Source organism: Trachinotus anak, unplaced genomic scaffold (genome assembly GCF_046630095.1).
Source record: "Trachinotus anak isolate AG129_WGS33_773 ecotype Australia unplaced genomic scaffold, CSIRO_AGI_Tana_v1 ptg000002l, whole genome shotgun sequence".
Classification (NCBI taxonomy): domain Eukaryota; kingdom Metazoa; phylum Chordata; class Actinopteri; order Carangiformes; family Carangidae; genus Trachinotus; species Trachinotus anak.
In genome coordinates, this window is record NW_027273853.1 from 1,334,486 (window position 1) to 1,355,264 (window position 20,779).

General features: G+C 38.9%; 1 protein-coding gene across 4 annotated transcripts in view; it reads left to right on the plus strand.

The window, feature by feature from the left end:
- ppp6r3 (protein phosphatase 6, regulatory subunit 3) overlaps positions 1-20,779 on the plus strand; it is a 30,332-nt gene continuing 9,553 nt past the window's right edge. The window contains exons 1-18 of one of the 4 annotated variants that reach the window (XM_071488767.1): positions 1-208; positions 3,851-4,021; positions 4,140-4,373; positions 6,981-7,167; positions 8,213-8,350; positions 8,974-9,039; positions 9,409-9,521; positions 9,993-10,106; positions 10,717-10,843; positions 11,180-11,332; positions 12,205-12,354; positions 13,084-13,148; positions 13,453-13,568; positions 13,867-13,952; positions 14,582-14,668; positions 15,475-15,572; positions 18,393-18,447; positions 18,890-19,020. In XM_071488767.1, the coding sequence (XP_071344868.1) occupies positions 4,147-4,373; positions 6,981-7,167; positions 8,213-8,350; positions 8,974-9,039; positions 9,409-9,521; positions 9,993-10,106; positions 10,717-10,843; positions 11,180-11,332; positions 12,205-12,354; positions 13,084-13,148; positions 13,453-13,568; positions 13,867-13,952; positions 14,582-14,668; positions 15,475-15,572; positions 18,393-18,447; positions 18,890-19,020 (1,913 nt within the window). In that variant the 5' untranslated portion in view covers positions 1-208; positions 3,851-4,021; positions 4,140-4,146. Of the gene's footprint in view, positions 209-3,850; positions 4,022-4,139; positions 4,374-6,980; positions 7,168-8,212; positions 8,351-8,973; positions 9,040-9,408; positions 9,522-9,992; positions 10,107-10,716; positions 10,844-11,179; positions 11,333-12,204; positions 12,355-13,083; positions 13,149-13,452; positions 13,569-13,866; positions 13,953-14,581; positions 14,669-15,474; positions 15,573-18,392; positions 18,448-18,889; positions 19,021-20,779 lie in introns of those variants that run through there. The other 3 variants (XM_071488785.1, XM_071488758.1, XM_071488776.1) reach the window with 3 other exon arrangements.

A 20,779-nucleotide genomic window follows, 5' to 3' on the forward strand; every position in this document is an offset into this window, starting at 1 on the left:
GGGGAAGGGGTCGCTGAAGTTGACGGAACCGCCATCTTGAAAAGTGCCCTCCGATGATCTACCTTTTCGCGCCTGTCACAATCCGTTTTAAACGTTCTATTTTCCTCTCCGGAATTTCGTGCTATCTCTGCGTTTGTTTTGTCAAGGCCCAGGGCTAATGGCAAGATAAGCCACATGCTGGAGACTCGCCGTTTACCGTTGTATATCGGTAAGTACACTTGTCAGCCCATGCACTTGGTTGGTGCTGGAGAGACGATTAGCCAGCAGTCTTCTGATAGCCGGCTAACGTTAGCTGGCTAGCAAGAAGCATACTTGGCCATCTTAATACCGCTGTCAGACACTCTTGGTGTACCTCTAGCAAGGGCAGGGGTGACGTTAACATTGCATTTCAGTTCTATTAGGTATCGTGAAGCTGTAGTGTTCTTTAGTTGGCCAACGCGTCAGCCAGTTAATGTTAGCCTTAAAGCTTGCTGTTACCGTTCAACTAGACGTCGTCCCTGATATTAGTTTGATTCCGACTTTAGGTTGCCAGGTTAGCTAACAATAGCTAACGATAGCTGGTGACGTTAGCTTGTTTGGCCGAGCCGGTGTGTTTCTATTGCGTTAGCTGTAACTGTTAGTCTGTTTTGGGCCCTGGTATGTAAATGGACTGACGTTACTGCAAACGTAGCATTTCGACGACACAACGCAAGTAACCCTATTCAGTCGTACCTTTTAAATGAGCCAGATTTCAGCGTAAATGACCAAATGTTTGCTTAGCGTTTCAAACCATGTTTATCCGGAGTGGAGCTTTCGCTAACGTTCGTCAGAACGAACGTTAACTATAATCATACAATAGGGCCATCATGTGTTTCTCAGGAATGCTGACTTTGCGTGCGGTTGGTGGAAAGCTGGAAAATATTGTAACCGATGGTTATAATTAAAGGTGACTACTGTACTCTGAGAGAAAGCTGCATCTTCAAGTGGCTCAGTCTGTTGTTTCGGGGTTAGCAATTGAAAATTCGTGAAAAATAACGTAAATCTTGGCGTATAGGCTATGGCAGCTATATTGATTCTAATTAAGGAAACGTTTTTGTCTTTTCTCTTGGGCTCGCACACACTGTGTAGGTTGGGAATTTATGACCGGTCAAATATACCTGAACTGTCAGTAGCTGTTGAGATCTGTTTCTGTTTGTGTCTTGTGGCAGCGGCTGGTCTACTAGGGCATCCCACCAGGAACTTTCCCAAAGCAGTAAAAGTTTGTTTTCTTGAGGCTGTGCTGGGTTGCCTAGAGTATTTTATTGCCTCTGACCTTTGGTATATGTCTCAATGTTATTTTGATGCGTTGGGGCTAATTAAGGTTTCACCATGATAAGGGAAAAATTATCTTCCTTGATTTGGAGTATTTAGACATTTTGCGATCCTGGATGTATTGTATAGTTGTAATACTTGGACAGTTGTTGTGGAATTAATAATATAAAGAAAAACACAACTTTAAACCAAAACAAAATTAAGTTCCAAGATATGATCATGACTTGCCACATTTTAGTTTTTAAAGTAGTTTTGAGATCACAGTGGCTGTTTATTGAATATATTTGCTCCAGTCTCTTTGTAACATCTCATTTTCTCAAATATACAGTACCAGTCAAAAGTTTGGACACATTTTCTCATACACTTCAATGGGAAAGTGTGTCCAAACTTTTGACTGCTAGTGTAAGTAGAAATAAGGTTTATGCACCTTTGCACATTTTCCCCTATTTCTGTGCAAGAAAGTAAAAAAAAAAGTTATGAGGAGAAATGTGTTTGTTAGAAAATCATTGTGATGATGATATGAAAGCTGTGTCTGAATGCAGCTGGTCAATTGTCAAATTTTCCTCCACTCACCACCTAATTTTAAAACAAAAATTGTGATATTTGATGAGATTTGAGGGTGCAGACTGCAGATTTTTTTGGACAATTCTGGTGCATTTAAACTGGTGACAAACTGAGAAGGTGAATATGTCTGAATTATAAAAATACTGTTCAACTGTAAAGCCTGATTAGATTTATTGATCAGAATTTCAGTTGCAGTTTGGAGATTGGATTGTAATAATGTTGGAAAAGTTATTAGTAACAATTTCTCTTTATATCCTACAGTATTATCCTTGCTTGCTTTCATGCTCTCTTGTAAAATATCCTTTTGGCTATTTACCTGATTTAGCATGTACATGTCCAAGGAATCCAGAAGAAATCATCTAGTTTTGTTAACTAGGATATACTTAATCCCTTACTCTAAGGAATCCATGCTTAGTTTGAAGTATTAGCCCTTTTTTATACAGAGATCCATCTGTGTTGCTGTTCAGAAGACCTCTCATTTTCCCACCTTTACTTGTTTACACTGAACCAAAAAAGCTGGCATTTTGCTGCCCCAGTATGTGATTTTAGATAGTATTCTGGCATGCAGAAATCAGGTGTGACTTGTAACACATCAGCATCTGCATCTCTTTCGTCTTGTCCCTTTTACATAGATGTCGATCCAGCTCTGTGACGACCTCCACTGCCAGCTTATAGGCAGAACGACAATGCCCACCCATTCTGTGTTTGTACGTTTTATACAGAATGGCGAAGCAGCATAAAGACATAACGTTCGCTCCTTGAACAGGCTGTGTAAAAAGGGCTATTGTCTCACCAAGCTTAGCTGCTTCGACTTATGTTGCTGCTTTCAGCTGTAAAATATTGTCACTAGAGACCGTCTTGCGAATGGATCACACCAGCTGCGATTCCTAACCTACAGATCAACCCATGAGCACTCAGTAGTCGGTATTACAAAAGTACTCAGTAGTTGCTGCTACATTATTACATGAGTACTCGCTACTCATAGGTTGGACCACATGGGTGCCTCTCTCTCTCTCTCTCTCTGTCTCTGTCTCTCTCTCTCTGTCTCTGACATAAACAGATGTACATGGGAGCTGCACTTTACTAGTCCTTTTGGTGTCCCTGTGTGCAATGAGAATGTGCTGCATGCATGTATCGGGAGACTAGACATGCAAAAACACTAAGCTAGATCAACCCCAATACTTTATTTAACATGCATATGCATATAAGGGGTGGGACGTGGATCTGTTGTGAAAGGATGCGGACGGTGTCTAAACATTTACAGCAGAAACAAACGGCAGAGGTTATAAACATACAGCCTTATATAGCCAATTATAATAGAGTTCCTGGTTTTTCATTTTGACATGTGGAAAAATGTATGAACAAGCAGTTAGCCCTGCTACATTGCAGTTAAGAAGACCCTCCATTATGCTGGCTTTGCAAACACTGAACAAAACAAAGCCGACATAATACCGCCCCCATGTGGGAATTCAGATAGCATGCTGGCATTCTGGAATCAGAGGCATGCCGTGTAACGCATTGGTTTAACACAACGTCGTCGTCTCACTGTGTGGGCTCTTTTTTTTTTTTTTTTACAGACTTGATCTGGCTCTGTAACTACCTCTGCTGCCGGCTAAAAGGTGGAACAACAATGTTCCTGTATTCCGCATTCTAACCTTTTTTTTTATACAGAATGGCGAGGCAGAATATAGGTGCAACATTCCCAGGCTGTATAAAAAGGACCATAGTTTCAACTGATACTTCTCTATGCTATTATTTAAGCAGTCATACATTTGTTGTGGTACCTTGTAACAATAAGTCTAGTGTCCCTGCATGTGAAGGAGCTGCTTCACTTCACTTATAAGGAGAACTGGGTATTGTAGGACTGTAGAAACGTGTCCATGGAAATGATTGGTACCTTTTTGTAATGATTACAGTTGCTGTAATATCCACATAAAAAGCAATGTAACATTCCTTTAGCATGTCCTGTAATGTTTCTGTTTCTCCGCCCCCACAGGTGTGTGCTGTTGAACTGCTGTATGCGTGCCGTTTGTCAGTCTGTCCAAAACCGCTGTCTGCCTGCCTGTCTGTCCATTTGGCTAGCCTGGAATGGGCCACAACTCCCAAAGCCTAGAACACACCTCTTTTTAACCTGAGCTCTGCCGTCTGGACTCCAACATACTCACAGGTAGGCACAAGAAACAGCTGTTACATCATTCGTCAGTTAATCATTACAGTCATTTATAATATTTCTCTCATGAGACATTTGCATAAAATGTATATTACTGTCTATGTGATCTTCTCAGAGCCAAAATGTTTTGGAAATTTGACCTCCACACCACATCCCACATTGACACGCTGCTAGAGAAGGAGGATGTGACGCTGACAGAGGTGATGGATGAGGATGATGTCCTGCAGGAGTGCAAGGCCCAGAACCACAAACTGGTTGACTTCCTGCTGAGACCACAGTGCATGGAGGACCTGGTCACCTTCATCACACAAGAACCCAGTGCTGATGTTGAGGAGAAAGTTAAATACAAGTAAGAGAAAATAGGGCAGATGGTAAGGGAGGGGGGGCAAAAGGAAAGATGTAGTTTGTTCCCTTTCAATTTCACAAACACACATGTACCGTATATTCCGCACTATAGGGCGCACTGGATTATAAAGCGCACTGTCAATGAATAGTCTATTTTCGAACTTTTTTCATATATAAAGCGCACCGGACTATAAGGCGCATTAAGCGAAACAAAACAGTCAGATAAGTCAGTCAAACTTTATTAAACGCGTTCAAAATAACTCTCAACATTGTTCAAACGTTAATGAGCGTATTCACAATAACTTCCAACCTTGTTCAGTTGTAACACGTAAAAAAAACACAATCTGATACCGCTAAATCAAACGTTAGCGTATTCACAATAACTCCTTATAGGTCCTTATACACACACACTGTAATGTCATGGTGAAGCACAGTATGTATTACTCCGCGACGCTCCTGACTACGATAGCCGTAATGCTGCAAGCGGTGCGGCTTTGTAGTTTACCAAAGTTGTACTAAAACATTTTGACAGAGCGCCGTGAGCACCGTGTACCACACAAAATCAATTCGAGGTCAGTAAGCACAACCAGAATTAATCCATATATAAGGCGCTCTGGATTATAAGGCGCACTATCGTTTTTTTCTTTTAAGTGCGCCTTATAGTCCGGAAAATACGGTAGATGCCTTTCTAAGGCTCACTTCTCTCTCTGTGCTCTATTGCATGTATTGCAACCATGAAGTTTGCCTTTAAGGTTACATTTGCCATTAATATTTCTGCAAGCTCAGACAATTGAGCAAATCTGGGCATTTGCCTGGGGGACAGCATTGTTTTATATTATACACTATAAAACCTTAGATTTATGGACTTTTCATAGGTCTCTGCAGTGCACAACAAAGCATTTTGGCAGTCATATAATCTTAAAAATATATTAGATGGGAATGGCAGCCCGTGTTCGTTTTTGCCCTTTTTGACCAAATCATTTTGGATTTGAGTAGCCACTGGAACTAAATTGGAAACTAAAGGTCTCTTTTGCACATTCCTGTTTGTGTTTTCCCCCAAGTCCACAAAACATTTTATGTATTTGCCAGTTAGTAAAAAACTGCATCTGAAGAACCATGAAAATTAAGCACATTTCATTAATAGGAGACTCAAAAGCATTGTATGACGTGCAATTTTAACACACAAAGAAACAATAAGATGAGCCATCATGTTTTTCTTTGGTTTTATTATAATGCACAGCTGATCTTTAATATCTGATGTTAAGATGTAATGAATGGATGCAAAAGAGACATACAGAGGTGGAAGAGAAGGCGCTCCTTAACACCTGTCTTACTCACTCGGTCTTAAATTTGTTGGGAAGCCAAACTATGTACAACTTTGTATTAAAGGTCAATCAGCAACACAAGAACTGTCCACTTGTTGACTTAATACTGAAATTAGTAGCACCAACTGCTGTGAATGACATTTAGCACCTGAAACTGTGCCAAGATTAGTTCCTGGGTCATCAGAAAGTATTACTTCCAGAGCAGGGACTTTGTGGGGACCAGGAATCATGGCAGAGGAAATAAATTTAGGCCCTGTTTCCTCTCATCTGAAATTCAGGTAGATTCCCAGTTCCTGCCTAGTCGTGTCTATGTAATGAAGTTTAGAAATGTTCTGCCAACTTTTAGATATTCATTTGCAGCTCATCTAGATGGTAACACTTTGTGGCTGGACCTGGATGTGAGAATCTCTGTTGGTCCTAACATTCTCTGTCATCACAATTTTAAAAGTCATTATCTCCCAGCTCAGCTGCTGTCATTAAGCTGTATTTTTATTTTTCTCTGGCAATGTTGTGAACTTAAAATTTATCTGCAGCTCAGACTTCTGACTTCTGGTCAACATGGTTTTTATGAGCCACAGTCAAATTTCATATTCTTTCTATTGTGTTCAAACAGAAAGAGAAAAATATGTAAAACATGGCTGCAAGTGGAAATTTGTGGCCTCTAACCCTTTTCCAAGCAGCAACATGTGGGTTTCACACTTGACAAATATTAAATACTATAAAAAGTACAATCTAAACCTGCTCTATGTGAAAAGTGGCCTTAGATAAGTCTATTGTATTTTGGCTCTGTATAAATAAAAATTGGCTTTACTTGACAAAGCTGAGCTAAGTCACACAGCTAGTTTAACTCTGTTTAAAGAAAGAAATGAGACCAATCACACTTTCAATAATTATAACTCAAAGTTTCTCCCTTCAGCTGATTTGAATGGAACTTAGTGTATACGCTTAGGACCGCAGGCTGTCACCAATGATTTTAGTCAGGTTTATTCAAAGGCCTGAGTTATGAACCACTGTTTGATCAATAGGCTTTATGCAACTTTTGATAAGTTTCTAAGAAAATTCTAAATGGTGGACTTTTATCGTCTAGGTGGCTTTTTTTTGTATAGCAAATTTCTCATTTGTCACAATGTAGTTTACAGCATCTTATTGAGCATCAAAATCTTAAAACTTAAAATTTGACATTAGAAGTCAACCAAATTAATCTTGCTTTGTCCTTATGAACAACTCTTGGCATCTCCCAAAATTTGTAACCAAAACTCTAAGGAGCAACTTTTGTTTTCTTCCAGGTATCCCAACATATCCTGTGAGCTGCTTACATCAGATGTGAGCCAGATAAATGACAGACTGGGAGAAGATGAAAAACTGCTGATGAAACTTTATGGCTTCCTCCAGAATGAGCCACCTCTCAACCCACTCCTGGCCAGCTTCTTCTCCAAGGTCCTGTCCATTCTTATAGGACGCAAGCCTGAACAGGTAAGTTGGTTAGAAGAGGGTGTTGTATTTGAGAATGGGATGCAAGTTGTCATCATATATGATTTAACAATATTTAAGACTATAGACAAAGTACTTTTTATGTTTATAGACTTTCTTTGTCATTTTGACAGACAGGGCTGAAAAAATATCCTTCATGATCTGTTACCCATCATTTTAATTTTAAATGATGATAAATATATCCTATTTAATAGAATTTAAAATTTTCAAAAACAATACAGATTATGCATTTATGAGGGCATGGAGTAGAGAGATAAACAGAGACAGCAATCATTCATCAATTTTCATGTCACCACACAAGGCAGCTGAATTTTTTTTTATTTTTCCCCCACTAAAACACTGCAGCCATTGTTCCTAAACAGGCAAATATAACCAATGCAATTTTACTGTATTAGACAATTACAATTAAAATATGAACAAATTCCATCCATCCATTATCTACACCACTTATCCATACAGGGTCATGGGGGGATGGAACCAGTCCCAGCTGACATTGGGCTAGGGCAGGGTACACCCTGGACAGGATGCCAGTCTATCACAGGGCTGACATATAGAGACAAACACCCATTCATACTTACATTCACACCTACAGGCAATTTACAGTCACCAATTAACCCAATGTGCATGTTTTTGAAGCCCAGAACCTTCTTGCTGTGAAGCAACAGTGCTAACCACAGCACCCCTGCGCCAGCCCATATGAACAAATTAGTGACTAGAAATTGAATTGAACTCATTTGACTTGTTGTAGTCCGATCTCAGACCATCCTCTATGGATATAAATTGGGTGCACATATCAAGGCAGATTGCTGTAGAGGTGATTGTCTTTCGATTTTGCATCTTTGACTGAGACAGACGACTTCTCATGGCCATTTTGATTTTGTTCTAAAGGCTGAAGCCTTGCTCTGCTGCCACAATAGAGACTTCAATTATCAGCAAAAAAATGATGGAAAATATTCAGTTAACATGACCCCTGGGTTTATCCTATGTAAAGATGTTAAGATGTGTATGGTTTGTTTGTGTTTTACAGATAGTGGATTTTCTGCGGAAGCGGGAGGACTTTGTAGACTTGATGATCAAACACATTGGAACTTCTGCCATCATGGACCTGCTGCTCAGAATGCTCACCTGCATTGAACCACAACAACTACGACAGGATGTTCTCAACGTGAGTAGCAGGACAACACAATCTAATTTGTGCTAAGAATGATCTCTAGCATTTGTTTTAGCTGATGAAGTAATTTAAATTGGACAATAACAACCCATAAGAACAGTTTTGCTCATTGTGATGTGGCATGGCTCAGTAAACATTTGTTGAAAACTAGTGTCACTAAGAGTCATTTGCTGTAAAAGAAAAAAAAAAAAAAGAATTCATGCTGCTATTTTTCACTGACACATCACCATGAAGCCTTTCTATTTGGACAAGCCCTAAAGGTCTTGTTTTCTAAATACATTTCAAGGGGGAAATGAAGTTTGCAGTGAAATGAAGGTTGCATTATGGTTTTAACAGCGCTAGCATCACGGGTTCAATGTAACATCGGTGTCTCAGACAATTTCTATTTGCATGCACACAAGTTTTGGAAAAAATTGTGGATTTGTAACCAGGAATTCACATGCTCCATCAGACAGAAATGAAACTTCCTAACGGTTATCTTATACACAGAAATTTTCTCCTGTATTGTGAATTGATAAACTTTTCACCTTCACTTTGAAGTTAATGTCTTGTTTTCTTGGTTTCCCTCAGGATAGTTTTTGCTGTCTTGACCATCTCTGCTCTCTGTCTTCTTCTAGTGGCTAAATGAGGAGAAGGTCATTCAGAGACTGGTGGACATGGTACAGCCTTCTCAAGATGAGGATGTGAGTTTTTCCATCGGCCACCAGGATATTATCATCCTCTGTGGGCTATTAATAAACCTGGGAACATTTTTTGTTTTATTTAAGCTTTGAAAATGATAATATGTATTTAATTGTTGGAGAATTTGCATATCCACTTAATACTTAAGTTCACTCTACTTGGAAAAAAATCATATCACCATCGAACCTTGCAGATAGATTCCATTTTATTTTATCATTTTTAATCTGCATCAAAATCAGCACTCCTGTTCAGGACATATAATGACTGGAGCATTAGATATGCTAAGTTTCAAGTGAGTAAGACTCACTCATAGTCATAGAGTTTTGGTTTATTGTTCTTACTTCTCCCTTTCGCCATCTTTCTTGACACAGAGACACTCCAATGCCTCCCAGTCGCTGTGTGAGATCATCAGACTGAGCAGAGATCAGATGTTCCAGGTCCAGGGCTGCTCAGAGCCCGACCCACTTCTGGCCACACTTGAAAAGTATGTATCGTCCAGCCACAACAACTCTTGTAGTTACAATTAATTTCTCTGGTGTGTTTGAACGTGACCTGACCTTTGACTCCTGCTAAGCTAGTGAGGCTTATCAAATGTTCCCTAGGTTATGAATAGGTTGTTGGCTGGTTGTAGGTGTGATGTTGGGTTCTGTATTTTACTGGACTGCAGATGGAAATTAGCCAGCAGCTATATCTGATACAAGCATCTTTTCTCCTTTTTGGTATAAATAGATTGCACATAGTCCCTGGTGTGAACAAACTTGAAAGACAAAAAATGTTCTGATTACTGAACCAGTACTTTTTTTTTTTTTTTTTTTTTATTTGCCCACCAGTTTTGCTTTTGTTGGCTGTTGTCATTTTTGCTTAGTAGGCAGCTGAAAACACACTCTGCCTGACTGACCTGGCAAGTGACTTTGAGTCTGCTTCTCCTCATCTTTGTGTCTGTTCTCCTCCTCAGGCAGGAGACGGTAGAGCAACTGTTGTCGAATATCTTCGACAAGGAGAAGAATGAATCTGCAATTGTCAGTGTTATCCAGATCCTCCTCACATTGTTTGAGACAAGAAGACCAGCGTACGTCATGTGGACTCTAACTCTCTTGATATTTTAATTTGGATACACAGTAGGTTTTGAGATTCTTGGAGAATGTGAGGGCAAAAGATCTCATAAAATAAAAAAGCCCTAGGTTGAGAGATCAACTAAAATTATGGTATTTTTTTGTGCATTAGTGATAGAAATCACAGATTTTGCAATATATTATTAAAAGATGATTTTAGTTTAGTACAGTTAGTACCTGTACCTATAAATTAATTAACACATTAAAAATATAACACAGACATGCTAAGGTCACCCTACGGTGAAATAATAATACTAAATAATAATAACAAAACCAGTTTCATGTCTTACCTGTACCTATAAATTAATTAACACATTAAAAATATAACACAGACATGCTAAGGTCACCCTACGGTGAAATAATAATACTAAATAATAATAACAAAACCAGTTTCATGTCTAACTACGAGTACCACCATAAATACCACAATTATTCACACTACTTTGATACTGGAAAAAACTATACTTTTACACTTAAGTATCAGATTGGTAATTCATAATTACTTCCCACATCTGTGACTGTAGTGTTTATTGAGCTGGTTCGTTAGATGTTGACTTTCTCCTGTAGGTTTGAGGGTCATATGGAGTGTCCCCCAGGGATGTCCCATCCTTCATTCTCAGTCAACCACAGCATCCTGGAGGCTGTGAGACCCCGACTTAAAGACTTTCACCAGCTGCTACTGGAACCCCCAAAGGTATGAATCGCACCAATAGCTGTAAGCAGTTTTAAAATAACAAGGTTTCTGCATGCACAGGAATATTAAATCATTTTGTCCTGTCCATTGCCAGCTGTTTCTAGGTTAGTTTGAAGTGGTATATTTTATCCAGTGTTTTAACAGTGATGTTCCTGAAACAGCAGAATGTCTTTTAATAGTAGTGGTAAAATTTTTCATATGAGATCAGCTGTAGATGAAACATGGTCTAGTCAGAAAAATGGTGTGTGACAGAGGGTTATCAGTATCCGATCATTAGTATGGATGTATCCCAGTCAGTTGTGTATATGCTGAGCAGTGTTTATTATCCACCAACAGAAGAATGTGATGAAGACAACATGGGGGGTGCTGGACCCCCCAGTGGGCAACACCAGGCTTAATGTGGTCAGACTGGTGGCCAGTCTGTTGCAGAGCAACACACACAGCATCAACACAGAACTCATTAACCTCAACACGCTGGAAGTCATACTAGTGAGTACTGTCTGTATCTTCAAAATTTTTTGAGGCACTTTCACAGGTTTTTTTTATTTTTTTTTTTTTTATTTTCTTACTGTCTTATTAGAAACTAACTACAGTAAAATCTAATGGAACATTAATCAACCTGCAGCTCACAACACTAACGCAGCTGACAGGTAGAAGAGATTGATGTAAGATCATTTTATATATGCTCAGTCATAGTTTGACTCCTTTTACACTGCCAGCTAAGTTTGCCTTTTGGGGACAGTTACAGAGCACACACACAGGCATAGGGGAGAAATGGTGAGCTTTTTGCCAACGTGCAGACTAGAAAAACGGATCCTTCATGTCTTATCCCCGAGTTGGAGTGCCTGTCAGTGTCGGCACCTCCATGTGAGCCCCTTTAATCAGTGATTGTATGTTTTTAAAACTTATTTTGGGGCTGCAGCTCACTCTGTCATCCCCAAGCGCAGTGTAGCTGTGGCGTTTCTGGACAGCTGACAGGTGTTTTAACAATGTGTGTGCTCTTGAATGCGTCACAGCACGGAAAATGGGGAAAAATTAACGTGTGCACCCAGTTGTTGTGTTTACATTAATCCCATTTAGAGCCAGAGCTGATAAATACCTGTGTCTGCTGCAGAGTCATGTGGCCTATGAGTGAATGTCGACTGTGGCCTTTTCCATTGCTGACAAAAGCAATGGAAAGTGAGTCTTAGCTGATTTTTTGACCAGTGGAAATGGGGCTTTAGTTCTACCTTGAACTAGAAAAACAAGAACCATCTAATATTACCTACATTTTTCTTCAGTATAGTATGAAGGCTACGATCAACATTAGTCACTCCAAACGCACTCATATTTCTCTTTTCATATTTTGTTTTGCTCTACAGGACATGTATTTCAAATACATCTGGAACAACTTCCTCCACATTCAGGTGGAGATCTGCACAGCCATGATTCTGGCTATGCCCCCCGCCCCCACTGACATCCAGCCAGATACAGAGCAGGAACATGCCAGGGAGAGCATCCTCATCAAACATGTAAGAATGGAAAAGTAGAGAAAATGAAACATTTGTCAGAGTGTTTTACCTTCAGGACTGTAGCAAGACAGTTACATGAAGCAAAATATGTTCCAGTTGAACATTCAGCGTAAACACTACAATGTTGGTAATACTATTATTTCCTGACCAAAAAAGCCAATAAAGAACTGAGTTGTACTTAACTAGGGATGTCATGAGAACCTCAAACTTACCTAAGCAGCTGAAAGACAGACACAGATCTGTATGCAGAATTCATGCTGAGAGAGGTTCACTCGTTAACTTTATCATCAACATGTTTATGTCCTGAAATGTTACCGTTATTGTTTGTGAATTGTGACAGCTGACATCTGTTGTAGCAATGCTCTACATGCAACATTCACAAAAGCTAATGTTAGCTTTAAGGCTAACATAATGACAGCTATTGGTACCAAGTACCAAATACCTGGTTTTGTGTGTAAAGTTGGTCAAATACAGTGGTGAAGATACTTTTATGTGACAAGTAAATACTGCATCACATCTCCACAGGTCATCTGAGATACATCAAGCATAATCTCTTCATTTCCATGCCTGGGACTGTGTGTTTCACTGTCCATGGAGTATTTTTTGTTGTTTTTTTTTTCCTATTTTTTGTGTGTGCGTCCATGTGGAGAGAGCAGCAGTGTGCACTACACTGTAGTCACACTAGAGCGGTTGTGTTTAATTTCCTTTCCTTCTATATTTCTCTACCAGCTGTTTCAAAAGTGCCAGTTTATACAGAGAATTGTAGACGCCTGGAGCTCCAATGAGAAAGAACAGTAAGTATTCTACTCTGCTGCAAACGAGACTGTGTAACTTTATCAGGTTTTATTGTGTTGTCATTTGCTGTAGTAAAATAGAACAGACTGCAAAACCCAAAGTTGTTTGCTCCTTTACCATGAAAATGTAAATGACACGAGTATATTAAAATGTCACAAGATAATTGCTGGTTGTGGTTCAGAGTAGTTAAGAGAGTGATTGTTGGTTTCAGTAGTCAAAGTAAAAATAAATAAAAGTTGTTAATAATAATAATAATAATAATAAGTCCTCATAACATTGTATTGATGCGTTTGTGTGTTTTAGGGCAGAAGGTGGTCGGCGACGAGGCTACATGGGTCACCTCACCAGAATAGCCAATTCTATAGTTCATAACTGTGACAAAGGCCCTAATGGGCCGCAGATACAACAGCTCATCTCAGGTAAGGAGTTGTATCTCTCTAACCTCATCTGCCCTGCAAATAATCTTTATCTCCTTCTTCACTTTCGAACATTGAATTCTATTTTATGTTGTGTGATGTTCTCATTTTGCTGGTAACTGGGTCGAAATCTTAACTCAGTGGTTAGCCTGTTTATTAAAAGAACTAGCGGCATCTGACTGAGAGAGCCACTCTTTATCTGTCTTGTTAAATATACAGTATATGAGCATGGAGCATATATGAAGTGTGTGTGTGTGTGTGTGTGTGTGTGTGTGTGTGTGTGTGTGTGTGTGTGTGTCAGAGCTCTCAGCAGAGGACAGAGAGAAATGGGAGGCCTTTATTTCTGGGCAGCTGGCTGACACAAACAAGAGGAACACGGTCGACCTGGTGAGCAACTACATCAATAATCAGCACTGATGTCAAGTTTTTTTTTCTGTACATGTTGGCTGTTCCATGCAGTTATTTATACAGTGAAATATTGGCTCTGTGGTTCAGCACACTGGATTTGAAATAAAACAGTGAGTGAGTCTAACATCGTGTCTACACAGTGTGAGAAGCACATTAGCAGAGCAGCAGCAGCTTCCAGGCTGCAAAGGCTGCATTCAGCTGCAGTATTAAGTGTGGGTCATCTGCATTTTGGCATTGCTCAAAGCCCGAACACACAATCACTGTAGTTACACACATAAAATGGACATAAAGAATATGCTTTGGGTCGTGTTCGTGTGTGTGTGTGTGTGTGTGTGTGTGTGTGTGTCTGTGTGTGTCTGTGTGTGTCTGTGTGTGTCCGTGTGTGTCCTATGTACACAAGTAATTAAGTATTTTCTTCCCAGATCCAGTGTTTTAAGTACAAATCCAACTTGACAAGCTCAATTACTCGTGGACTCCACTGTAGATTTTCAGAAAGATTGAGACCAAGATGCACTGCAGCACAACAGCAGTTATTTTACTTCACCATGTGGACAGGAGTTTGCTTTGGACAGACTCTTCTCTTTTTACTAAGATGGAATTTTCTTTAGGTGAATACACACCACATCCATTCTTCAAGCGATGATGAGGTGGACTTTAAAGACAGTGGCTTTCACCAGGACTCCTCTCTACAACAAGTAAGACACACACGCGCACTGATGCATTTATGCATACAAAGCAGTCCCATAGCCACACAGACCTAAATGATCAATGATATATTCATGCGTCTTTCTATGTCAGTCTTAAACCTAGAGTGCTTTTTGTATTCAAATGAATTAAATCTTTTTGCTTGTAAATGTCTCCTCATATCCTCTTATTCAAGACAATACATTATTTGATATATTTTCAACACGCCCCTGAAGTTCATTATGCAATCCTAAATTTTTAACTTAAGAGCACATGTGCTCCGTGGTGAAGCTTCAAGCTGGATGGCTGGTGATGAAGTTGACATTAGTGTCGTGGTCACTGAACAAAATTACCCCTTGGAATATAAACATTTTTCCCCTGGAGCCCTTGTCCCTTGCCTTGTTGATGTTTGAGGTGTAACAGCACATAAGAAATGTGTATCCTCAAAACTATTCTTCAACTTTCTTCACATCATGCTTTGTGACTATGGGTCATATACAGTAACCAGCTACAGAAACATCTCTCTACCCTGTTTTGAATTAATTTACTTAACTACTAATGTGATTTAGGAAACTTTACAGTTACTGTAAATAGACTAGAATTCACTTTTTTTCCTAGGTAATATGAAAGTGTTTTGGCATCTGACTGTAAATGCATGTTTGTGCTTTTTTTTTTTTTAAGCTATTAACCTGTGTAGCCTACATGTTATACATTCTTTGTCAGTATATATATTTGCTATGTATCTGTACTGCAAGTAATGACCAGCTTTGTGTAGAGCCAAGACTATATCATTATCGTTGGTCTTGGGTTTTGCCAGGCCTTTTCTGATTATCAGATGCAACAAATGACGTCCAATTTTATTGAGCAGTTCGGCTTCAATGATGAAGAGTTTGCTGATCAGGACGATGTTGTGGAGTGAGTACTCATCCTGCATGACTAGACTTCCTGTCTAAGTATTACTGTGTAACACTGAAGGGACAGGGCACTTGCGACATTAAAAAGCTGGCAGGGTGGAAGTGTTAATTTATTTGCATATCACTTTTTATGCAAATGCTCGAAACTTTTTTTTAGTTCTTCATTCTGTACCCCATTATTATGGTGCGTCACAACACAAGAATATTGTTTGATTCCATTCTTGTTGACATTAAAAAAACTAATTTAAACTACTGCCATTACTCCCAATACATACCTTATTTCACTTTTGATATGACTGCTAGAATAAATACAAAATATGACTTGAAGAGAGGAAACCATAACCAGCTTTCGTGTCGTTGTGTGCTGTCCCTCTCTACCTTCTTTAGTGTTAGCTGGTTTCGGGGGTGTAATCTTCTGCAAAGGTTCTGGGTTGTTGGAGAGAGAGCTGGTAATTGATCAATGATCTAAAATGTCTGGTTCAACAAACAGCTTGTGGGATGAAGTATATCATTTTTGTTTTGACATAGATTTTGGGCTTTGCATTATCAGCATATGTGTCGCAAAAAAAAAAAAAAAAATTAATAAATTAAAAAAAAAAAATTATTTATATATATATATATATATATATATATATATATATTTGTAAAGATGGAAAGTCTGGATGTCCTGTTCTTAAATGTTTCTACTTAATAGTAATTACTAGCAATAAGTAATAATGCTTACACTTTATTTGGATGGTCCTCCTGCAGAGAGTTTAGAGTTTTTGTAACATTTCATTCATCTTTGTTGAACACTGAAATGCTCAACTGATGTTAAACAACGTTTATACAAATATTCAAACAACAATTAGTAGAACATTTAGTTATGGTGAGTGGAAAAAGTTGAATTGATAAATATCAATTAATATCATGTGGAAATGTTACAAATACTCTGTAGTCTCTCTGAAGGCGGACTGTCCAAATCAAGTGTTACCATAGTAACTGGGAACATTAAACAGCGTCAGTAAAGCTCCAAAAAAAGCGCAAGAGGTTTTCTTTCAACTGAAAAAGGAACAAAAAGATCTGTCCTAATTGTGTCAGCAGTGCAGATAACTGTGTTGATATGTTTATTACATATTTATTAAATAGAGAGTGAGATAAAATTGTGACTCAGAGCACTGACAATATCGGGTCTCAATGAGACAATTATGTTGCCATGCGAGCCAAAAATGGCAGATGAAACACGCAGCAACATTTCTACCTGTCTTGAGTTGTGTGACAGTTCTAGATGAAATATCTGATGGCAGTTTTGGAAAAAGAAAATGTATGACTGACAAAATTTTATGAAATCAAAAAATGTATGTATCATTGTGAAATTGAAGCAAGTAATTCAACTGCTGTGTTGGTGCACCTGATAATGCTCCCGGTCCAGTTAAGTCTGTCTAGTGCTCCGCCCATCTGTGCACCCAAGATACCTGGAAAGTATCTGACGTAGCTTTGTGGAGTCTGTGAGGATAGGACTTGGTTATTCCCCAAGACCTGAACAAATGCACACTGGACATCCTTTGCACCCCTGCTGTGCTTTAAAAAACACATTGCACACAGGTCAGATACTTTCAGTTGTCATGAATGTACAAGTTAGAAAACAAAGTGGGATTAAGTGAGGAGTCTTTTGGCATATTAATGTAAATAATCAAGTGGTTAGATGGAGGAATTCCACAGTTGGGGATTTGTTGGCTGGTACGAGCTCTTGTCGAGGGTGCGCATATGGTAATGTGATTGTTGGGTTCAAGTATGGACAGGTGTTACACTTCACTCTTCATCTCACTTGGTCCTGAGCTGCTGCAGCTACCTAGAATGAGCCCCTTCCTGACAGGAGTGCATTTAAAGTCTAATAGTTTAAATTTAAAAGGAAGAAGAAGGATTTACACCAGAGTCACATGACAAGTTCAATGTTAATCTAATGAAAGGTTGTTTTTCTCTCAGGACAAAATCTGGAAGCAAGGGGGAAAGTGCTAGCCAAGCTCAGTCAAATTGGAATAACATAACCATCCTACTATGTTCATCAAGAAGTCAACAAGTAAAAGTCAACCCATATTGTCCATATTGTATATAAGATATATCGGCACCTATTCTGATGACTCGCTGTGTAAAAATGTTTTCATGTCTTAATTTATAGGAGACTTTTGTTGGACTCCTGGGCGAACAAAAAGCTTTTTGAACACATCACACTTCTATTAATCAAAAATAAATCAAAATTGTTGGTTGGTGCCCTAGTCTTTATACAGGTTTATGTATGTATGGCAGGAGTTGTTGGAAGGTGTATTTTTCAGCTTTGACAGAGCTAAGGTAACAGTTTCCCTCTGCATCCAGTCTTTGTGCTAAGCTAGGCTAACACTTGAACTTTTATTAATATTCTCAGACTTTGTAAGATGGCAAACAGTTCCCCCAAATGATTGATGTAATATTTTAAATGTAGGATACAGAATGATATTCTGGGAAACAGCGACATTTAAAGTCACCCGTTTGGCTTTCTTATAAAAGTGCACTGTTTCTCCTGCTATGACATACCTAAGTATGACTGTGCTTTCCTTTGTTTGACCAGTTTACAACGCAAATCATGCATGTAAAGAACAAAAGTGTCCATCAGAAACCTTCTTCAGTACTGTCTTTATGGTACCATGAACCTGGCATGGGGCAGGAATAAGTTGTAGTTTTTCCTGCAGTATTGAATATTGTGTGTTACAGCTGTGTGCTGGAGCCTGTCTGCCCGTGTGTAGCCATATATGTGGATGCCTAACGACCCTAACTAAACTAAACTCTGTTCTCTTTAACATTGCAGTATTCCCTTTGATAGAATATCAGACATCAATTTTTCACTGAATACAAATGAAAGTGTAAGTACTTTGATTATTAATTTTGAATTCACACACATTCATTGAATGAGAGGAAAAAGTGAAATTCTCAGGGAAGAAATTGAAATGTGTTGTTTATTAATATGACATATATTTCCTGATATCACTGTTAACATTAGAAGCACTTGCCACAAAGTGAGATGATAAATGAAAACAAATGTACGCTGGATGTATAGAATACGAGAATGCATTTAAACCAAAACCACAATATGAGATACAGACACGGATGTGCCGTAATTTATTTCCAGTGAGATGGTTCAGTTTGAGGCCTGCAGTGAAGCTGCTATCACACTGTCTGCTTCACAGCTGAGTGGCTTTTGTTCTGTAGGATCCAACCCTAGTTTGTATGTGCAAGTACTGTGGATGTAAACTGTTCTTCTAAGTTTGTGTCCTGTGTATTTTTTGTGTGTGTGTGCTTCCCCAGGCAAACATAGCTTTGTTTGAGGCTCGCTGTAAGGAGAAAATCCAGCAGTTTGAAGATGCTGGTTCGGATGAGGAAGATATCTGGGATGAAAAAGATGTCACCTTCGCACCAGAGGCTCAGAGACGCCCCAGGTTAGTTAGACACACATCTGTCTTTGTGAGGACACTCATTGGCATAATGCATTCCCTAGCCCCTTCACCTAATCTTAACCATCACAACTGAATATCTAACCGTAACACTTAACCTGACCTAAACCTAAGTCTAACCCTAGCCCTAAAACCAGTCTGTCCGAAAGTGAAGAATGGCCAAAATGTCTTCATTCGGTTAAGAAAGTACTATTTTTGGTCCTTACCATGTAGTGTTTACAAGTACACACACACACACACACATACACGTACACAAAGAGATGTCTGATGAATAAACTTCTGTTGTGCCTTTAAGGCCCTCATGCCTCTTCTTTAAAATTGTCTATGCAACCAAACAGACTGGGTGAATTATCCTAGTATCCAATCTGAGTCATATGCACACCATTTAGGAATTACAATATCTCCCTCCAACTTATATTCGTTTACAACATTTTTCCATATTTTAAGAGTCCATTTCACCCATGGATTATCAATAGTATTTATGTAGTTCTGTAAGTTGTCAGCTAAGATTGCTTGTATGGGAATGGGGGGTATCCTGTCCTCAATGTTTTTCCATTGAGCGGTATAAGATGGGTTGCACCAGCATATCATAGCTCTCATCTGTGCTTCAAAATACTCTCCAAGATAACCCCGTGCCATAGGTCTTGCCATATATGTCTTGTCCCATTCATTAAATTGGTTTTGATTAACCTTGGCTGGCAGAGTCTGGAATAGATAAAACAGTATATTCATTTTAACAGGTTAAATCCTTGAACTGAGACTGAAGAAAGGAATCCGGTTCCATCTTGCGATATCTTCCTTATTTTTTTTTATGTATAGGCAAATAATTTCACTCTGATAGTTTTGTTAAGTCTTTTAGCATATTAATGCCCAGGTATTCAGAAGACTGTTTGCCATGTCAATGATTGTCTGCTTTCAATTTCTCTTGTTAGGATATGATTATATGAAAGTAATTGGGTTTTGCCTATGCTGATCAAGCATCCATCCATTATCTGTCTATTAACGCCAGTCTATCACAGGGCTGACATATAGAGATGGAGATATAGACATCTTCACACTCACATTTACACCTACGGGCAATTTAGAGTCACCAGTCAACCTAACATGCATGTCTTTGGACTATGGGAGGAAGCTGGAGTACCGGGAGGGAACCTACACAGACAAGGGGAGAACATGCAAACTCCACACAGAAAGGCAACCATCTTGTTGTGAGGTGACAGTGCTAACCACTGCACCGTGCCACCTATGTTTATCTTGTATCCTGATAATTGACCATATTGTTCAAATGATTGGATTAATTTAGGTAAAGATGATGATGGTTGTCCTAGATAGATCAAAATGTTATCTGCTGTATTGAACTTGGTTCCAAATATAATGCAAAGACTAGTGGAGACCGTCCACAACCCTGTCCTGAGCCCCTTTTCAAAGAAAAACTATTGACAGACATCCATTTATATTAATCCTTGTAGTGGGATTGTTACATAATACCTGTATAATTTTAATAATTGTGTCATCTAAACTAAATCTCCAAAGGACCCTGTAAAGAAAAATCCAATTAACTGAATCAAATAAATTTAATTTCTTTGTATGTGATCTATGACATGCAGTGTCCTTCGTATATTGTCTTGTGTTTGGTGTTGTTGTATAAAACCTGTCAGGTCATTATGTATCAATCTGGGAAGGAACTCTTCTAATTGTTTGGCCATGATGGAAGTAAACGTTCTTTAGTCTACTTTGAGAACAG